This window comes from Lipotes vexillifer, unplaced genomic scaffold (assembly GCF_000442215.2).
Source record: "Lipotes vexillifer unplaced genomic scaffold, Lipotes_vexillifer_v1.1 scaffold108, whole genome shotgun sequence".
Taxonomy (NCBI): domain Eukaryota; kingdom Metazoa; phylum Chordata; class Mammalia; order Artiodactyla; family Lipotidae; genus Lipotes; species Lipotes vexillifer.
Window position 1 is genome coordinate 783499 of NW_006781176.1, and position 21779 is coordinate 805277.

The 21779-nt window shown below is 36.7% G+C and overlaps 1 protein-coding gene across 1 annotated transcript in view; it reads left to right on the top strand.

Annotated features, from left to right (window-relative positions):
• GDA (guanine deaminase) overlaps positions 1-21779 on the top strand; it is a 137132-nt gene that overhangs the window by 107641 nt on the left and 7712 nt on the right. Inside the window, exons 11-12 of the mRNA XM_007454496.1 lie at positions 16962-17108; positions 20167-20297. Coding sequence (XP_007454558.1) covers positions 16962-17108; positions 20167-20297 — 278 coding nt within the window. The remainder of the gene's footprint in view (positions 1-16961; positions 17109-20166; positions 20298-21779) is intronic.

A 21779-nucleotide genomic window follows, 5' to 3' on the forward strand; every position in this document is an offset into this window, starting at 1 on the left:
CCCACTCACCGCAACTAGAGAAAGCCCTCGCACAGAAACGAAGACCCAACACGGCCAAAAATAAATAAATAAATATATTTTTTAAAAAAGATAAACATGAAGATGTAAAAGAGGACATCAGAGTCATAAAATGTGGAGTAGGAGAGTAAGAAAATGTAGATTCTTTTTTTTTAGAATGTGTTTGATCCTATATGACTATCAGTCTAAAGCAAGTATATATAGGAAGGGGTTAACGTACTTGAACAACGTGGTAACAACAAATAAAAAATATACAATAGATTCATAAAACCCAAAAAAAACAGAACACAAGTGTAATATAAAAGGAAATCATCAAACCATAAAAGGAAAACCATAAAAAATAAAAGGGACAAAGGAGATATACAAAATCAACTGGAAAACAAGGCTTAAAATAGCAACGAATATCAATAATTATGTTAAATGTCAATGGATTAAATGCTCCAATCAAAAGACACAGAGTGGCAGATTAGTTAAAAAAAAACAAGTGCCTACAATATGCTGCTTACAAGAGACCCACTTTAGGGCAAAGAACACACATAGATAGACAGTGAGGGGATGGAAAAAGATATTTCATCTTTTGGGGACTGCAATACTAATATACAAAACAGACTTTAAAACAAAGGCCATAAAGAAAAAGAAGGATACTATATAATGATAAAAGGATCAATACAAGAAGAGGATATTACACTTATCAACATATACGCACCCCACATAGGAGCACCCAACTACATAAAACAAATAGTAACAGACATAAAGGGAAAAACTGATGGGAATCCAATAATAGTATGAGACTTTAACACTCTACTCACATCAATGGACAGATCTTCTAGACAGAAAATCAATAAGGCACATTGAGATCCTAAATGATACAACAGAATAGACTTAATTGATATCTTCAGGACATTACATCCAAAAAAAAAACACAATACATATTCTTTTCAAGTGCACATGGAACATTCTGTAGAATTTACCACATACTAGGACACAAAACAAGCCTCAGTAAATTTAAGATTGTAGAAATTATTTCAAGCATCTTTTCTGACCACAGTGACATGAAACTAGGAATCAACCAGAGGAAAGAAATGAGAATAAAACGATTACACGGAGACTAAACAACATGCTACTAAAAAACCAGTGGGTCAACAATGAATACAAAGAGGAAATTAAAAAATACCTTGAGGCAAATGACAATGAAAACATAACCATGTAAAATCTATGGGATGCTGCAAAAGCAGTTTATTAGAGGGTAGTTCATAGCGATACAGACCTTCCTCAGAAAACAAGAAATATCTCAAACAACCTAACCTATCACCTAAAAGAACTAGAAAAAGAAGAACAAAAGCTAAAGTCAACAGAAGGAAGGAAATAATAAAGATCAGAGAGGAAATAAATAAAATAGAGATTAAAAATTAGAAAAAAAAGATCAATAAAACCAAGAGCTGGTTCTTCAAAAGGGTAAATAAAATTGACAAACCTCTGCCCAGGCTCACCAGGAAGAAAAGGGAACCCAAATAAACAAAATAAGCAATGAAAAAGGGAAAAGTAAAATCCAATACCATAGAAATACAAAAAACCATAAGAGAATACTATGAATAATTATATGCCAACAAATTCAACAACCTGGAAGAATGGACTTGTTTCTAGAAACATAGAGCCCACCAAAAATGAATAAAGAAGAAATAGATAATTTGAACAGACCAATCACTAGAAGTGAAATAGAATCTGTAATTTTAAAAAACTCCCTATAATACAAAAGTCCAGGACCAGATGGCTTCACAGGCAAAATCTACCAAACATACAAAGAACTTATACCAATCCTTCTCAAACTCTTCCAAAAGACTGAAGAGGAAAAAACACTCTCAAAGACATTCTATGAAGCCACCTGAGAGCAAAACCAGACAAAGACACCACCAAAGAAGAAAATTACAGGCCAATATCTTTGATGAATATAGACACAAAAATTTTCAGCAAAATATTAGCAAACCAAATTCAACAACACATAAAAGAGATCATACACCACAATCAAGTTGTATTTATCCCAGGGTCACAAGGATGGTTCAACATATGCAAATCAATCAAAGTGATACACCACATCTACAAAAGTAAAGACAAAAATCACATGATGATCTCAAAAGATGCAGAAAAAGGGCTTCCCTGGTGGCGCAGTGCTTGAGAGTCCGCCTGCCGATGCAGGAGATGCGGGTTCGTGCCCCGTTTCGGGAGGATCCCACGTGCCGCGGAGCGGCTGGGCCCGTGAGCCATGGCCGCTGGGCCTGCGCGTCCGGAGCCTGTGCTCCGCAAATGGGAGAGGCCACAGCAGTGAGAGGCCCGCATAACGCAAGAAAAAAAAAAAAAAAAAAAAAAAAAAAAAGATGCAGAAAAAGCATTTGATAAAATTCATCATCCATTCATGATAAAAACTCTTACCAAAGTGGGTAGAGAGGGAACATATCTCAACATAATAAAAGCTATTTATGACAAACCCCCAGCCAATATAATACTCAATGGTGAAACGCTGAAAGCTTTCCCACTAAAATCTGGAACAAGACAGGATGCCCACTCTCACCACTTCTATTCAACACAGTACTGGAAGTCCTAGCCACAGCAATCAGACAAGAAAAAGAAGTAAAAGGTATATAAATTGTAAGGGAAGAGGTAAAATTGTCATTACATGCAGATGACAAGATACTATATATAGAAAACCCTAAAGACTCCACACAAAAACTAATAGAACTGATAAATTCAGCAAGGTAGCAGGATACAAGGTCAACTTAAAGAAATCAGTTGCATTTCTTCATACTCAAAATAAGAGAAAGGGAAAGTAAAAAAACAATCCCTTTTAAAATTCCATCAAAAAAATAAAATACTTAGGAATAAACCTGACCAAGAAGGTGAAAGACTTACATGCTGAGAATGATAAAACATTAATAAAGGAAATTGAAGATGATTCAAAGAAATGGAAAGATATCCCATGCTCCTGGATTGGAAGAATTAATATTGTTAAAATGGCCATACTACCCAAAGCAATCTACAGATTTAATGTGATCCCTATCAAATTACCCATGACATTTTTCACATAACTAAAACAAATAATCCTACAATTTATATGGAACGATAAAAGACCCAGAACTGCCAAAGCAATACTGAGGAAGAAGAACAAAAGAGGAGGCATAACCCTCCCAGACTTCAGACAATACTACAAAGTTACAGTAATCAAAACAGCATGGCATTGGTGCAAAAACAGACATATGTATCAATGGAACAGAAAAGAGAGCACAGAAATAAACCCACACACCTGCAGTCAATTAATCTTTGACAGAGGGGGCAAGAATATACAATGGAGGGGCTTCCCTGGTGGCGCAGTCGTTGAGAGTCTGCCTGCCAATGCAGGGGACACGGGTTCGAGCCCTGGTCTGGGAAGATCCCACATGCCGCGGAGCAACTAAGCCTGTGAGCCACAACTACTGAGCCTGCGCGTCTGGAGCCTGTGCTCCACAACGGGAGAGGCCGTGACAGTGACAGGCCCGCGCACCGTGATGAAGAGTGGCCTCTGCTCGCCGCAACTGGAGAAAGCCCTCACACAGAAATGAAGACCCAACACAGCCAAAAATAAATAAATAAAAATTTATAAAAAAAAAAAAAATGTTAGTATAAGGCAGCTTGTTTAAAAAAAAAGAATATACAATGGAAAAAATAGTCTCTTCACCAAGTAGTATTGGGAAAGTTGGACAGCCACATGTAACCCAATGAAGTTAGAACACACCCTTACACCATACACAAAAATAAACTCAAAATGGCTTAAAGACCTAAATATAAGACATGACACCATAAAACTTCTAGAAGAGAACATAGGCAAAACATTCTCTGACATAAATTGTACCAATGTTTTCTTAGGTAAGTCAATAAAAATAGAAAGCAAATATTAATAGAAATAAAAACAAGGCTAGTAAAAATAAAAGCAAGGCAATAGGAATAAAAGCAAAATAAAAATAAAAGCAAAAATAAACAAATGGGACCTAATCAAATTTACAAGCTTTTGTACAGCAATGGAAACCATCAACACAATGAAAAGACAACATATGGACTGGGAAAAAATATTTGCAAATGATGCTACCAACAAGGGCTTAATTTCCAAAATATATAAACAGCTCATACAACTCAACAACACACACACAAAAACAAACAACCCAATCAAAATATGGGCAGAAGACCTTAATAGACATTTCTCCAAAGAAGACATACAGATGACCAACAGGCACATGAAAAGATACTCAACATCACTAATTATTAGAGAAATGCAAATCAAAACTACAATGAGGTAGCACCTCACACCAGTTAGAATGGGCGTCATCAGAAAATATACAAACAACAAATGCTGGAGAGGGTGTGGAGAAAAGGCAACCTTCCTTCACAACTGATAGGGATGTAAAGTGCAGCCACTATGGAGAACACTATGGAGGTTTCTCAAAAAACTAAAATTAGAGTTGCCATATGATCCAGCAGTCCCACTCCTGGGCATATATCCAGGTAAAACTATAATTCAAAAAGATACATGCACCCCTATGTTCATAGCAGCGCTGTTTACAATAGCCAAGACATGGAAACAACCTAAAAGTCCATCGACAGATGAATGGATAAAGAAGATGTGGTATATATATACAATGGAATACAATTCAGCCATAAAAAAGACTGAAATAATGCCATTTGGTACTGCCTAGAGATTATCATACCAAGTGAAGTAAGTCAGAAGGAGAAAGACAAATACCATATGATATCACTTATGTGTGGAATCTAAAATATGATACAAATGAACCTATCTACAAAACAGAAACAGACTCACAGACACAGAGAACAGACTTGAGGTTGCTGAGGAGGGTGGGAGGGAGAGGGATGAACTGGGAGTTTGGGGTTAATAGATGCAAACTATTACATTTAGAATGGATAAACAACAAGGTTGTAGTGTATAGCACAGGGAACTCTATTCAATATCCTGTGATAAACCATAATAGAAAGGAACATGAAAAACAATGTGTGTGTATATAAATATATATATATATATATATATACATACACACACATATATGTAAACTGAATTACTTTGCTGTATAGCAAAAATTAACACATTGTAAATCAACTATACTTCAATAAAATAATTTTTTTAATTAATTAATTTTGTTCAGTGAAAAAAGCCAGGCACAAAAGAGCACACAACTGTATGGTTTGTTCCCTACATATGAAATCCAGGGATCAACAGAGCTAACCTACATTGACAGAAATCAGAAAGTGGTTGCCAAGGCTTGGGGGTGGGTGTGGGGAGGGGAATTGACTGCAAAGGTCCCATAAGGAACCTTGCTGGAGTGATGGAAATGTTTAATACCTTGTTTTCTTGAAAGGTAGTTAAATGCCTATATACAATTGTTAACATTCATCAAACTGAACACAAGTTCTGTGCATTTTATGATATCTTAATTATCCTTCAGTTAAAGAACAAGAAACAAGCCATATAGAAAGCTATGAGATGTAGAATTATTGTTGCAGAAAATTAAAGCAGTGGTGTGGAAAACAAAGTTGACCAAAGATCAAAGGGGGTGTTTTAGCATGATCCACATGGAGGGCACAGAGCACAGCACCAGCACACGGGATTTTCCTGACCAAGGCTCCAGAACTAATGGAACAGAAGCAATAATAAGAGCTCTGAAGGATAAATCTTTTCTGAGGTTAAGAAAGAACCAAGAGCCATATTGCAGGAACTTACCCTGTTCTAGGCTAAACCATAATTGAACTCATTATGGCAAAATATTTGAATTATAAAGAAAAAGAAAAAAAGTTCTAAAACATTGAGGTGGGGGAAAAGTCAGTTATCAATAAAACAAAAGACAATTTGGTTGCAGTTGTTTTGGTTGGCCCACAAAATATCAAGAACAGGAGTTTGGCGACAAAGTGGCTGTTATTCAAGAATATTATACTGGACCACATTCTCCCTCATGTGTGAAGGCAACAAAATTCTCAGATGCACAAAGGTTTGGAAAATATTCTCCCCATGAACCCTTTGAAAAAATTAGTTGAAAATCTTTATCATTCAATGAGTGATGAGGCAAAATGAAGGGTCATGGTATAGAGGAGTAATGGTACAACAGGATGTCAGGGAAGGCTAAAATCATTTAAAACAGGAAGAAGAAAAAAATTGTAAAGGAGTTTAAAAAATGATAGTAAAACTCTATTTCAAGAGAGAATACACACAATGTTAAAAGTAATATCCTTTTAAAAAAACTATCAGACTATGAGTCTTAAACTGCTCTAAAAACAGTCTTAATAAACAACAAAACATTTAAATAAATCAAAATGGCAACATAAATCAAGAAGGTGTTTCCCATTTTATTGGCATAGAGTTGCTTGTAGTAATCTCTCATGATCCTTTGTATTTCTGCAGTGTCAGTTGTTACCTCTCCTTTTTCATTTCTAATTCTGTCGATTTGAGTCTTCTCCCTTTTTTTTCTTGATGAGTCTGGCTAGTGGTTTATCAATTTTGTTTATCTTCTCAAAGAACCAGCTTTTAGTTTCATTGATCTTTGCTATCGTTTCCTTCATTTCTCTTTATTTCTGATCTGATTTTTATGATTTCTTGCCTTCTGCTAACATTGGGGTTTTTTGTTCTTCTTTCTCTAATTGCTTTAGGTGTAAGGTTAGGTTGTTTATTTGAGATGTTTCCTGTTTCTTAAGGTAGGATTGTATTGCTATAAACTTCCCTCTTAGAACTGCTTTTGCTGCATCCCATAGGTTTTGGGTCGTTGTGTTTCCATTGTCATTTGTTTCTAGGTATTTTTTGATTTCCTCTGATTTCTTCAGTGATCACTTCGTTATTAAGTAGTATATTGTTTAGCCTCCACGTGTTTGTATTTTTTACAGATCTTTTCCTGTAATTGATATCTAGTCTCATACCATTGTGGTTGGAAAAGATACTTGATACAATTTCCATTTTCTTAAATTTACCAAGGCTTGATTTGTGACCCAAGATATGATCTATTCTGGAGAATGTTCCATGAGCACTTGAGAAAAATGTGTATTGTTATTTTTGGATGAAATGTCCTATAAATATCAATTAAGTCCATCTTGTTTAATATATCATTTAAAGCTTGTGTTTCCTTGTTTATTTTCATTTTGGATGATCTGTCCATTGGTGAAAGTGGGGTGTTAAAGTTCCCTACTATGAATGTGTTACTGTCCATTTCCCCTTTTATGGCCGTTAGTATTTGCCTTATGTATTGAGGTGCTCCTATGTTGGGTGCATAAGTATTTACAATTGTTATATCTTCTTCTTGCATCGATCCCTTGATCATTATGTAGTGTCCTTCTTTGTCTCTTCTAATAGTCTTTGTTTTAAAGTCTATTTTGTCTGATATAAGAATTGCTACTCCAGCTTTCTTTTGGTTTCCATTTGCATGGAATATCTTTTTCCATTCCCTTACTTTCAGACTGTAAGTGTCTCTAGGTCTGAAGTGGGTCTCTTGTAGACACCATATATATGGGTCTTGTTTTTGTATCCATTCAGCCAATCTGTGTCTTTTGGTGGGAGCATTTAGTCCATTTACATTTAAGGTAATTATCGATATGTATGTTCCTATTCCCATTTTCTTAATTGTTTTGGGTTTGTTATTATAGGACTTTTCCTGTGTGTTATTTGTTGTTTTTCCCTTGCTGCTTTTAATATGCTTTCTTTGTATTTAGTTTTTGACAGTTTGATTAATATGTGTCTTGGCGTATTTCTCCTTGAATTTATCCTATATGTGACTCTCTGTGTTTCCGGGACTTGATTAACTATTTCCTTTCCCATATTAGAGAAGTTTTCAACTATAATCTCTTCAAATATTTTCTCAGCCCCTTTCTTTTTCTTTTCTTCTTTTGGAACCCCTATAATTTGAATGTTGGTGCATTTAATGTTGTCCCAGAGGTCTCTGAGACTGTCCTCAGTTCTTTTCATTCTTTTTTCTTTATTCTGCTCTGCAGTAGTTATTTCCACTATTTTATCTTCCAGGTCACTTATCCGTTCTTCTGCCTCATTTATTCTGCTATTGATCCCATCTAGAGTATTTTTCATTTCATTTATTGTGTTGTTCATCATTGTCTGTTTCATCTTTATTTCTTCTAGGTCCTTGTTAACTGCTTCTTGCATTTTGTCCATTCTATTTCCAAGATTTTGGATCATCTTTACTATCATTATTCTGAACTCTTTTTCAGGTAGACTGCCTATTTCCTCTTCATTTGTTAGGTCTGGTGGGTTTTTATCTTGCTCCTTCATCTGCTGTGTGTTTTTCTGTCTTCTCATTTTGCTTATCTTACTGTGTTTGGGGTCTCCTTTTTGCAGGCTGCAGGTCGTAGTTCCCGTTGTTTTTGGTGTGTGTCCCCAATGGCTAAAGTTGGTTCAGTGGGTTGTGTAGTCTTCCTGGTGGAAGGGACTAGTGCCTGTGTTCTGGTGGATGAGGCTGGATCTTGTCTTTCTGGTGGGCAGGTCCACATCTGGTGGTGTGTTTCGGGGTGTCTGTGGGCTTATTATGATTTAGGCAGCCTCTCTAATGGGTGGGGTTGTGTTCCTGTCTTGCTAGTTGTTTGGCATAGGGTGTCCAGCACTGTAGCTTGCTGGTCGTTGAGTGAAGCTGGGTGTTGAGATGGAGATATCTGGGAGATTTTCACCATTGCAATATTATGTGGAGCTGGGAGGTCTCTTGTGGACCAGTGTCCTGAAGTTGGCACTCCCACCTCAGAGGCACAGCACTGACTCCTGGCTGAAGAACCAAGAGCCTTTCATCCACACGGGTCAAAATAAAAGGGAGAAAAAGTAGAAAGAAAGGAAGGAAGGATGGAAGGAAGGAAGGAAGGGAGGAAGGAAGGAAGAGAAAGAAAGGAGGGAGGGAGGGACAGAAGGAGGAAAAATGGAAGGAGGAAAAGAAAGAAAAAAAGGAAAAAAAGAAAGAAAGAAGATAAAATAAAGTAAGATAAAGTAAAATAAAATAATTAAAATATAAAATAATTATTAAGAAAAAAAATTTTTTTAAGGAAAAAAACCCCAAAAAACAAACAAAAAAAGGATGGATAGAACCCTAGGACAAATGGTGGAAGCAAAGCTATGCAGACAAAATCTCACACAGAAGCATACACAAACACTCACAAAAATAGGAAAAGGGGAAAAAATCAAGTCTTGCTCTTAAAGTCCACCTCCTCAATTTGGGATGATTCGTTGTCTATTCATGTATTCCACAGATGCAGGGTACATCAAGTTGATGGTGGAGCTTTAATCTGCTGATTCTGAGGCTGCTGGGAGGGATTTCCTTTTCTCTTCTTTGTTCTCATACCTCCCAGGGCTCAGCTTTGGATTTGGCCCCGCCTCTGTGTGTAGGTTGCCGGAGGGCATCAGTACAGATATTTTTCACTCCACATATCTGAGATTCACTTGGCACATTAATCCATTAATGACTCCTCCTGCTGCTGTTGGGGGGTCTCCTGCAGAGGCAGGGGTTGGCTGTGGCACATGGTGGGGACAAGGACACTGGCAGCAGAAGTTCTGGGAAGTACTCCTTGGCGTGAGCCCTCCTTATTCAGATTTGATGGAGAAATTATAAGCTTTACAGACAAGCAAAAGCTAAGAGAATTCAGCACCACCAAACGAGCTTTACAACAAATGCTAAAGGAACTTCTCTAGGCAGGAAACACAAGAGAAGGAAAAGACCTACAAAAACAAACCCAAGGGCTTCCCTGGTGGCAGAGAGGTTGAGAGTCCGCCTGCCGATGCAGGGCACACGGGATCGTGCCCCTGTCTGGGAAGATCCCACATGCCGCGGAGCGGCTGGGCCCGTGAGCCATGGCCGCTGAGCCTGCACGTCCAGAGCCTGTGTTCCGCAACGGGAGAAGCCACAACAGTGAGAGGCCCGCGTACTGCAAAAAAACAAAACAAAAAAACCCCAAAACAATTAAGAAAGTGGTAATAGAAACGTACATATTGATTATTACTATAAATGTAAATGGATTAAATGCTCCAACCAAAAGACAAAGACTGGCTGAATGGATACAAAAAGAAGACCCATATATATGCTGTCTAAAAGAGACCAACTTCAGACCTAGGGACACATACACACTGCAAATGAGGGTATGGAAAAAGATATTCCATGCAAATGGAAATCAAAAGAAAACTGAAGTAGCAATTCTCCTATCAGACAAAAAAGACTTCAAAATAAAGACTATTAGAAGAGACAAAGAATAACACTATATAATGATCAAAAGATCAATCCAAGAAGATGACATAACAATTGTAAATATTTATGCCCCCAACATAGGAGCACCTCAATACATAAGGCAAATGCTAACAGCCATAAAAGGGGAAATCGACAGTAACACAAACATAGTTGGGGACTTTAACACCCCACTTTCACCAATGAACAGATCATCCAAGATGAAAATAAATAAGGAAACACAAGCTTTTAATGATACATTAAACAAGATGGACTTAATTGATATTTATAGGACATTCCATCCAAAAACAACAGAATACACTTTCTTCTTAAGTGCTCATGGAACAATCTCCAGGATAGATCATGTCTTAGGTCACAAATCAAGCCTTGGTAAATTTAAGAAAATTGAAATCGTATCAAGTATCTTTTCTGACCACAATGCTATGAGCCTAGATATCAATGACAGGAAAAATCTGTAAAAAATACAAACACATGGAGGCTAAACATTACACTAGTAAATAACCAAGTGATCACTGAATAAACCAAAGAGGAAATAAAAAAAAAAACCTAGAAACAAATGACAATGAAAACACGACAACCCAAAACCTATGGCATGCAAGCAAAAGCAGTTCTAAGAGGGAAGTTTTTAGCAATATATCCCTAGCTTAAGTGACAAGAAATATCTCAAATAAACAACCTAACCTTACACCTAAAGCAATCAGAGAAAGGAGAACAAAAGAAAACCCAAAGTTAGCAGAAGGAAAAAAATCACAAAGATCATATCTGAAATAAATGAAAAAGAAGGAAACAATAGCAAAGATCAGTAAAACTAAAAGGTGGTTCTTTGAGAAGATAAAATTGATATGTGATTAGTCATACTCACCAAGAAAAAAAGGGAGAAGACTCAAATCAACAGAAGTAGAAATGAAAAAGCAGAAGTAACACCTGACACTGCAGAAATACAAAGGATTTTTTAATGAGAGATTACTACAGTGAACTATATGCCAATATATTGGACAACCTGGAGGAAATGGACAATTTCTTAGAAAAGCACAACTTTCGCAGACTGAACCGGAAAGAAATAGAAAATATAAACAGACCAATCGCAAGCACTGAAATTGAAACTGTGATTAAAAATCTTCCAACAAACAAAAGCCCAGGACTAGATGGCTTCACAGGCGAATTCTATCAAACATTTAGAGAACAGCTAACACCTATCCTTCTCAAACTCTTCCAAAATATAGCAGAGGGAGGAAACTCTCAAACTCATTCTATGAGGCCACCATCACCCTGATACAAAACCAGACAAAGATGTCACAAAAAAAGAAAACTACAGGCCAGTATCACTGATGAGTATAGATGCAAAAATCCTCAACAAAATACTAGGAAACAGAATCCAGCAACACATTAAAAGGATCATACACCATGATCAAGTGGGGTTTATCCCAGGATTGCAAGGATTCTTCATTATACACAAATACATCAATGTAATACACCATATTAACAAATTGAAGGAGAAAAACCATATGATCATCTCAATAGATGCAGAAAAAGCTTTCAACAAAATTCAACACCCATTTATGATAAAAACCCTCCAGAAAGTAGGCATAGAGGGAACTTACCTCAACGTAATAAAGGCCATATATGACAAACCCACAACCAACATGGTTCTCAATGGTAAAAAACTGACACCATGTCTACTAATATCAGGAACAAGACAAGGTTGCCCACTCTCACCACTATTATTCAACATAGTTTTGGAAGTTTTAGTCAGGTCAATCAGAGAAGAAAAAGAAATGAAAGGAAACCAAATCAGAAAAGAAGGAGTAAAGCTATCACTGTTTGTAGATGACATGATACTATACATACAGAATCCTAAAGAGGCTACCAGAAAACTACTAGAGCTAATCAGTGAATTTGGTAAAGTAGCAGGATACAAAATTAATGCACAGAAATCTCTTGCATTCCTATACACTAATGATGAAAACTCTGAAAAAGAAATTAAGAAAACACTCCCATTTACCATTGCAACAAAAAGAATAAAATACCTAGGAATAAACCTACCTAGGCAGACAAAAGACCTGTATGCAGAAAACTATAAGATACTGATGAAAGAAATTAAGGATGGTACAAACAGATGGAGAGATATACCAAGTTCTTGGATTGCAAGAATCAATAGTGTGAAAATGACTATAGTACCCAAAGCAATCTACAGATTCAGTGCAATCCCTATCAAATTACCAATGGCATTTTTCACAGAACTAGAACAAAAAATTTCACAATTTGTATGGAAACACAAAAGACCCAAATAGCCAAAGCAATCTTGAGAAACAAATCAGAGCTGGAGGAATCAGGCGCTCTGACTTCAGACTATACTACAAAGCTACAGTAATCAAGACAGTATGGTACTGGCACAAAAACAGAAATATAGATCAATGAAACAGGAAAGAAAGATAAATCCACACACATGTGGTCACCTTATCTTTGATAAAGGAGAGTATACAATGGAGAAAAGACGGTCTCTTCAATATGTGGTGCTGGGAAAAGTGGACAGCTACATGTAAAAGAAGGAAATTAGAACACTCCCTAACAACATACACAAAAATAAACTCAAAATGGATGACAGACCTAAATGTAAGGCCAGACAGTATAAAACTCTTAGAGGAAAACACAGGCAGAACACGCTATGACATAAATCAAAGCAATATCCTTTTTGACCCACTTCCTAGAGAAATGGAAATAAAAACAAAAACAAACAAATGGGACCTAATGAAACTTAAAAGCTTTTGCACAGCAAAGGCAACCATAAATAAGACAAAAAGACAACCCTCAGAGTGGGAGAACATTTTTGCAAACGAAGCAACTGACAAGGGATTAATCTCCAAAATATACAAGCAGCTCATGCAGCTCAGTATCAAAAAAAACCCCAAACAACTCAATCCAAAAACGGGCAGAAGACCTAAATAGACATTTCTCCAAAGAAAATATATAGATCGCCAACAAACACATGAAATTATGCTCAACATCACTAATCATTAAAGAAATGCAAATCAAAACCACAATGAGGTATCACCTCACATTTGTCAGAATGGACATCATCAAAAAATCTACAAACAATAAATGCTGTAGAAGGTGTGGAGAAAAGTAAACCCTCTTACACTGTTGGTGGGAATGTAAATTGATACAGCCACTACGGAGAACAGTATGGGGGGTCCTTAAAAAACTAAAAAGAGAACCACCGTATGACCCAGCAATCCCACTACTGGGCATATACCCTGAGAAAACCATAATTCAAAAAGAGTCATGTACCACAATGTTCATTGCAGCACTATTTACAATAGCCAGGACATGGAAGCAACCTAAGTGTCTGTCGACAGATGAATGGATAAAGAAGATGTGGCACATATATACAATGGAATATTACTCAGCCATGAAAGGAAACGAAATTGAGTTATTTGTAGTGAGGTGGATGGACCTAGAGTCTGTCATACAGTGTGAAGTAAGTCAGAAAGAGAAAAACAAATACCGTATGCTAACACATATATATGGAATCTAAAAAAAAAATGGTTCTGAAGAACCTAGGGGCAGGACAGGAATAAAGACACAGATGTAGAGAATGGACTTGAGGGCATGGGGAGGGGGAAGGGTAAGCTGTGAGGAAGTGAGAGAGTGACATGGACATATATACACTACCAAGTGTAAAATAGATAGCTAGTGGGAAGCAGCCGCATAGCACAGGGAGATCAGCTCGGTGCTTTGTGACCACCTAGAGGGGTGGGATAAGGAGGGTGGGAGGGAGGCTTAAGAGGGAGGGGATATGGGGATATGTGTGTGCATATAGCTGATTTACTTTGTTGTACAGCAGAAACTAATACAACATTGTATAGCAATTATACTCCAATAAAGATGCTGAAGTAAAAAAAAAGAATTACTCTAGAAAATAAAATTTGTTTATTTACCTACTTGACAATAAGTAAATAAATGGGCTTTCTACCTCCATTTTCTTTATCACTAACAACACAGTTTATAGTTAATATTTGTTTGTTTATATCTCTTCTCCATCTCCTCCACGAGATAGTAAGCTCATGTGGAACCTGTAACTTTCATTTATGAGTGCTTAAATAAATCAGGCACATAGAAGGTGCTTAGTAAATCTGTCAGTAAATGGATGAACGCATAAGATGAACACACACATGTAAAATTACTTCCTTTTTTTTTTATTGCCCTCTTGCTCAAGTTTTTACTCTTATACAGTTTTCTCAGCTTCTTCTTGTAATAAATAATATCCTTATATTGACTCTGGCAAGCAGGTGATAGTGCCACTCTTTTTCATGATAGTAGAGGTGGCATGGGGTTAGGGAACAGATTTTCTGAGAAAAAGCACCCATTTTCTTCCCTCCACCATTCTGCCATGCAATCTCTACCCTTTGGTCCTCATTCCCCAGCACTTACATTATTTAACTGGATTTTCTCAGCAACTGTTAAGATAAATGATGTTATTTCTATTTTCTGAGAAAATTGAGGGTCATAAGTACTGAGTAACAATCAAAGGTCAACAAAGCAAAAAACAGTCCAAATCCACAGTTTAAAACCAGGTCGGTAAAATGTGGAAGTTCACCGTTTCTTTTTCCAGCCTATCACTCTGCCTCGTGTTACAGAAAGCGTGGATTCTACTTACATTACATGTGATGTGGAGGGAAGAAGAGGCCTCCCGGGCTTAGCTCACTGGGCAGGGCAGGGATCGGGAAGTTATTATCATGCTGGAAATTCTTCGAAGAAAAGCTTGACTCTTACACATATGGTTCTGACTAAATATCATCGTTTGTGTGGTCCAGGGTTCATTCTTTCATCTGCCCAGTATTGTTCCATGTTGGAAGCTACTTCATTAACAACATCCAGAAGAATAAAGGATGATTAAGTCATCTTCATCTTATAAGTCAGCAACATAAGATGGCTCTCAAAATTTTCTCAATAAATTACATAGCATTATTTCCTAATCTATCCTTATTCTTTCTAAATGGATAGTTCTGGTTAGATACTGAGGAAAACTCTCCTTTCTGTCATATTTTATAAAACCTGTTTTTATAACTGCAAGTATTTAAATCTTCCATGTTCACACCATCCTAACAGCATTGCTTTTGTTTTTCTGTTTCCTTCCACTCTTCACCCACATATTTTGAAATATATATTCAATCTTTACATATTTCCATACCATGTAGTGATAGCATTTTATTCTGCTTTTAGACTGAACATTTTCTTTGTCCTGGTAATAAAGAATCAGTATTTCAAAGCTTAATGTGCATTATTCCCAAATTGTATTTGTTTTCTTAGTTTGATGCTATGATAAAATGAAAGGCTAATTGATGGTTACTGTATATTAAAGTGGACTAACTAAGTCGATGAATAAAAGTTGTCAAGGAACTGGATGATCTTCTGGCAATACTATTCTGGCTAAAGAAAAGTATTTTAAAAAAATCATACAAGTTTATCTAAAGACATGTAAGACAGTTGAACATAAAATTAAACTGCAATCTAGTAGTATTATTTAATAGGCTATTATTTTTTATCTTTGCAATATATATATGCACTAACAATTATATATGTCTTCCTAGACATTACAGAAGGAACCCTTGAAATATAAAGTGTATTTTATAAGCTATAGATGTACTTTTCCTCTAATGAAACATGTAAACTTACTTGACATTTATTTATACAAACTCATTAAATAACTTCTATATTCATTCTTGTCAAGGGTAGTATTTCAATTTAATTATGATTAAAGATCTCATTCCTCATCTAATGATGCCAGGGACAAATATAAAGCTGTCTATATCAGCATTGCTCATTTATTACACCAATTTTCCAGAATATATAGGTCATTCTAAAAGCTCTCCCTGGAAAAAAATATAAAGTAGCTTTTTAATTCTCAAAGTTCTCATCAGAATTAAAATAGGTCAAGTTTTTAGAGCATAGAGCTGTGAGATTATTTTACATTATTTTTATTTATCTGAGTTTAGGGAATATTCCAAGATGTTTTTTCTCTTAACTTTATTAAACATTTGGGCATTGTACTGGGTTGAACTGTTCTCCCCCTACCACCTCCCCAAAAAAGAGATGTCTACCAGGAACATGTAAATGTAGCCTTATTTGGAATAAAGGTCTTTGCAGATGTAATTAAGGTAAGGATCTCAAGATGAAGTCATTCTGAGTTAAGGTGAATCCAATAACGAATGTCCTTATAAGAGACAGACAATGAGAGGTACATAAAGACACAGAGGGAAGAAGCCCATTTGAAGATGGAGGCAGACATTGGAGTTATACTGCCACAAGCCGAGGAACACCAGGAGCTGCCAGAAACTGGACGAAACTAGAAAAGATTCTTCCCTAGAGCCTTTGTAGGGTTGGTGGCCCTGCCAACACCTTAAGACTTCTGCCCTCCAAAACTGTGTGAGAATGAATTTCTGCTGTTTTAAACTACCACATCTGTGGTAATTTGTTGCAGCAGCCCTAGAAAACTAATACAAGTATATATTTGATACTAACTGCAGGTTTTGAACTTCTTTAAATGTTAGTCTGTATCTATTCTGTGTTTATAGATAAGATCTTTTCTTTGAAGTATATTAAAGAGTGAATATCTATCATTAAAAACAGAAAAATCCTATATACCTAACATTCCATTTATCTCATAAAGTTACTGTTTTGGCTTTATTTTATCTACCACAGATGTGGCTGGTGGTTATTCATCTTCCATGCTTGATGCAATCAGAAGAGCAGTGATGGTTTCCAACATGCTTTCAGTTAATAAGATAAATGTGAAAAACCTCACCCTCAAAGAGGTCTTCAGACTAGCTACTCTTGGAGGCAGCCAAGGTAATGAGCATTTTATTTCTCACACGATGTACAACTATGCCAATGGGTCCTTCGCTGCAGTGTGAAGGCTCGTGATAGTGGCATCAGCAGGCACCCCCATATTCATGACTGTTGCATCTCATATAATATAACCAAAACTTAGCAAGTACATGTTCAAGCATGTGGAGGCGTCATTCTTTAAGTAAGTTCCCTGTTTTTGGCAGAAGAGATGTTCAGTATGCAATTATCATATTAATTGTTTTAACGGATACTTGCATTGGTCACATGCATACGAGTTCTTTAAAATAATCAGTTTTTTTCCATTGAGTCAAGTAACATGCTTTCTATTGGCCTGCATAGTAATAATAATAATAATGGCCAAGACTTATTGGGCCCTTACCATGTGATAGGCACTATGCAACATGCTTTATGGATGCTGTTATTTAATCCTCAGAACCACTATTAATTCCATTTTACCAACAAGGTACCTGAGTGAGGCCTACACACCTGTCAAGCTACAGTGTGCCATGATTTGAATCCAGAAAATCTGATGTGAGAGTGCAGGGTGTTACCCACTGCTTTCCACTGCAATATCTTCCTGTATAAATCTTGGCTTAGACTATGTATTTTGTTTATATACTTAAGTACACTAATTACCCAAGCCTCTTTCAAAGGAGAAAGATGGAGAAGTATAGTTGACTGATATGCAAATATTGTTCATCACCTTTTCCCAGTTCTCACATGTAACTGTATTTTTACTGAAAAAATAGAAAGTGGTAACTGTATTGCTGTCACTTTAAGTATTATAGTATAATCTGGATGGATGATAGTGAACATATCATGAAACCTTAGGTAGCTAGTGAGAAAAACATAGATCTTGAGACAGGTGTATATTTTTAATATATTTATATTTATGATATATACCCTAGATCTTATAAATGAAGTATGATGGAAGCCAGGGTATCCTGGAGAAACTTCCTGGCTCTTCTCTGAATGTTCTGGGCTATGATGAATGCTATAAAGAACATTTCAAGAAAGAAAGCAAAGGTCATCATGCGCTTTGCATTTCCCCCAGTCTTATGATTTCATTTTCTAAAGTTCCAAGTTTTAAAGGTTCTGTTCTTTTAACAAGCGTGACACTCCCTACCCCACCCCCGTTTTCACATCTGAGTTGTCCTACCATCTGATTTTCATGGTGCAAATGACTTGTATTTAAATAGTGCTTTTTTTATTCTAGGCTCTCTGTGAGTTGTTTCATCAGGATCCTGTATGCGACCAGGCCGGCATGGGGTGCTTACCAAATCATTTCTACCTTACCGTATAGCTTTCAAATCTATTTTCTGGGCTGCTGTTATGAAATTTCTTCTCAGCTTGTGTCTCTACAAGAGTCTGAGTGAATGAGATGAATGCATCCCTGTTTAAAGTTGGCATCTTCCCCGCTTTACATTCACTCTCAAGATCAAGATGTGCATAAATCACCTTCACAGAGCCAACATTTGCTCCAAAGACAGTAAAACTGCATTTCCTAAAATGCATTTGAGTTGCTGCTTACCAGCCCAGCTAGGCCTCTCTGAAATAATGTGAATTTAGATCAATTTACAATTCACTGACAGTAGTTGTGTTTTTTTGGGTTAGTTCATACCTGAACTCCCCAGGTTCTAACAAATAGTCCAGTTAATTTATCAATTCCTGGCAAATGAACCTGGTTATCTGGCCTATTAAACACACAGTTTTATGTTGAATACAGTCATCAAAAACTCATGTTTGTCATGCTGTTTGTCAAGGGAAAAACGAAGTAGAGTGTAATCGATGAAGGAGGAGAAAATTTCCAGTGATTTTCTATTACATTCAGTTCTTCCCACACCACCAGTGGAAGTCACCTAACCACTTTTAACATTTCTAATTATGCTTGCACCTCTTTAAGAACTCTTTAGCTAAAAAAATCCTTTTCTTTTCTGAGAATAAAAGAGTTGCCCTTTAAATAACCATTTAAGAACAAGCAAGATTTCTAAATCTGTGCTTAGAGCATTGCCAAAAGACTTCTGGATACCCATACCCAGAAATATAACGTAGTGGGTATTATCTAACAGGAATATGGTGTCTAATATTTTCACATAGGACTGTATTCTGACAGTGCCAGAATACAGCAAATACATGTAAAAATTCAAGTAATGCTGCACTCCAGTTGACCTTTCTTTCATGCATGCTTCTAATTTGGAACACTCTATCCAGATTCTGGCTTTAAGGAGCTTTAAATTCAGTACCTTCATTGACCAGGCAAACCAACTACCCTCATCTTCTGAAACTAAACCATAAAAATGAGAGCTGTTCTTCCTCGACATCCACTATTCATGGAATAGGAGTTCTAGCTGGGAGATGGATCAAGTCAATAGACATTGTTGACCTATGCCCTATTTTAGAGAACCATTCTTCTCTGGCAACGAGAAAATCTTTAAGGTTATAGAGAAATTAGTCTGCTTTCAAAAGCATTGGGACTCTTGAGTTATGAAAATCTATTCACTTTCAGAAGTGAATTTTTTCTATTCAAAGGATTTAAACTAAGGAACTTAGGATGGATATGCCTGCATTGAAAAATATGCAGAAAGATAATTATTTTTTACTTACTTGAAGTTCATTTCACTGCCACAAAAATAGATCTTGTCAGCTATTTCACAGAACAAAAAAAAACAAAAAGGGCAAGGAAAGGAGTTGGAATGTTGGAAGAATAGGCGAGAAAGAGAAAGATATTATGTCCATCATCATGTTTCTTAGAGAGGTGAATGGAAATCACAGACCAGTTGGACTGTGAAGGGAACTGAGAGAGCTGAAACAGAGAGACAACATCAGAATTACGATCATGGTGTTGAAGAGAACTCTTTTTATTCTCACATTTTGCTTTCCCTGTGCTTACTCTGCCTTCTGTAAGTCGAAGTCTTGCGACCTATTGGAATGCTTCACTATTAAGATACTAATTTTTTTCTAGTGACATACTGGCAGATTCTGTCCTTGCAAATTGGGATATTTGCATGGTCTGATGGTTAAAAATACTAACTGTTTATTAATTTATTCCATCCTGTAGCCCTGGGGCTGGATAGACAGATTGGAAACTTTGAAGTGGGCAAGGAATTTGATGCCCTCCTGATCAACCCCAAAGCATCTGACTCTCCCATTGACCTGTTTTATGGGGATTTTCTTGGTGATATTTCTGAGGTACGTAAAAGGAAGTTGATCAAAAAGCATTAATTTCATGAACTAGTCAGTCACAACAGCTTCCCTATAGAAAAAAAATAGACACTGAAACATTTATTGGAATGCAGGAGAATCTTATAAGGGAAGCTAGATCCTTTTTTTTTTTAACATATTAATTCGAGTATCATTGCTTTACACTGATGTGTTAGTTGCTGCTGTATAACAAAGTGAATCAGCTATACGTATACATATATCCCCATATCCCCTCCCTCTTGTGTCTCCCTCCCACCCTCCCTATCCCACCCCTCTAGGTGGTCACAAAGCACAAGCTGATCTCCCTGTGCTATGTGGCTGCTTCCCACTACCTATCTATCCCACACCTGGTAGTGTACACAAGTCACTGCCACTCTCTCACTTCGTCTCATCTTACCCCTCCCCCTCCCCGTGTCCTCAAGTCCATTCTCTACATCTGCGTCTCTGTTTCTGTCCTGCCCCTAGGTTCTTCAGAACCGTTTTTTTTGTTTTGTTTTGTTTTGTTTAGATTCCATATATGTGTTAGCATATGGTATTTGTTTTTCTTTCTGACTTACTTCACTCTGTATGGCAGAGTCTAGGTCCATCCACCTCACTACTAACAACTCAATTTTTTTTCTTTTTATGGCTGATAATATTCCATTGTATATATGTGCCACATCTTTATCCATTCATCTGTCAATGGACAAGTAGGTTGCTACCTTGTCCTGGCTGTTTTAAATAGTGCTGCAGTGAACATTGTGGTACATGACTCTTTTTGAATTATGGTTTTCTCAGGGTATATGCCCAGTGGTGGGATTGCTGGGTCATATGGTAGTTCCATTTTTAGTTTTTTAAGGAACCTCCACACTGTTCTCCGTAGTGGCTGTATCAATTTACATTCCCATCAACAGTGAAAGAGGGTTCCCTTTTCTCCACACCCTCTCCACCATTTATTGTTTGTAGATTTTTTGATGATGCCCATTCTAGCAGGTGTGAGGTGATACCACATTGTAGTTTTGATTTGCATTTCTCTAATGATTAATGATGTGGAGTATCCTTTCAAATGTTTCTTGGCAATCTGTATATCTTCTTTGGAAAAATGTCTGTTTAGGTCTTTTGCCCATTTTTGGATTGGGTTGTTTTTTTGATATTGAACTGCATGAGCTGCTTGTATATTTTGGAGATTAATCCTTTGTCAGTTGCTTTGTTTGCAAATATCTTCTCCCACTGTGAGCGCTGTCTTTACATCTTGGTTATGGTTTCCTTTGCTGTGCAAAAGCTTTTAAGTTTCATTAGGTCCCATTTGTTTATTTTTTTTAAATTCCATTTCTCTAGGAGGTGGGTCAAAATGGATCTTGCTGTGATTTATGTCATAGAGTATTCTGCCTATGTTTTCCTCTAAGAGTTTTATAGTGTCTGGCCTTACATTTAGGTCTTTAATCCATTTTGAGTTTATTTTTGTGTATGGTGTTAGGGAGTGTTCTAATT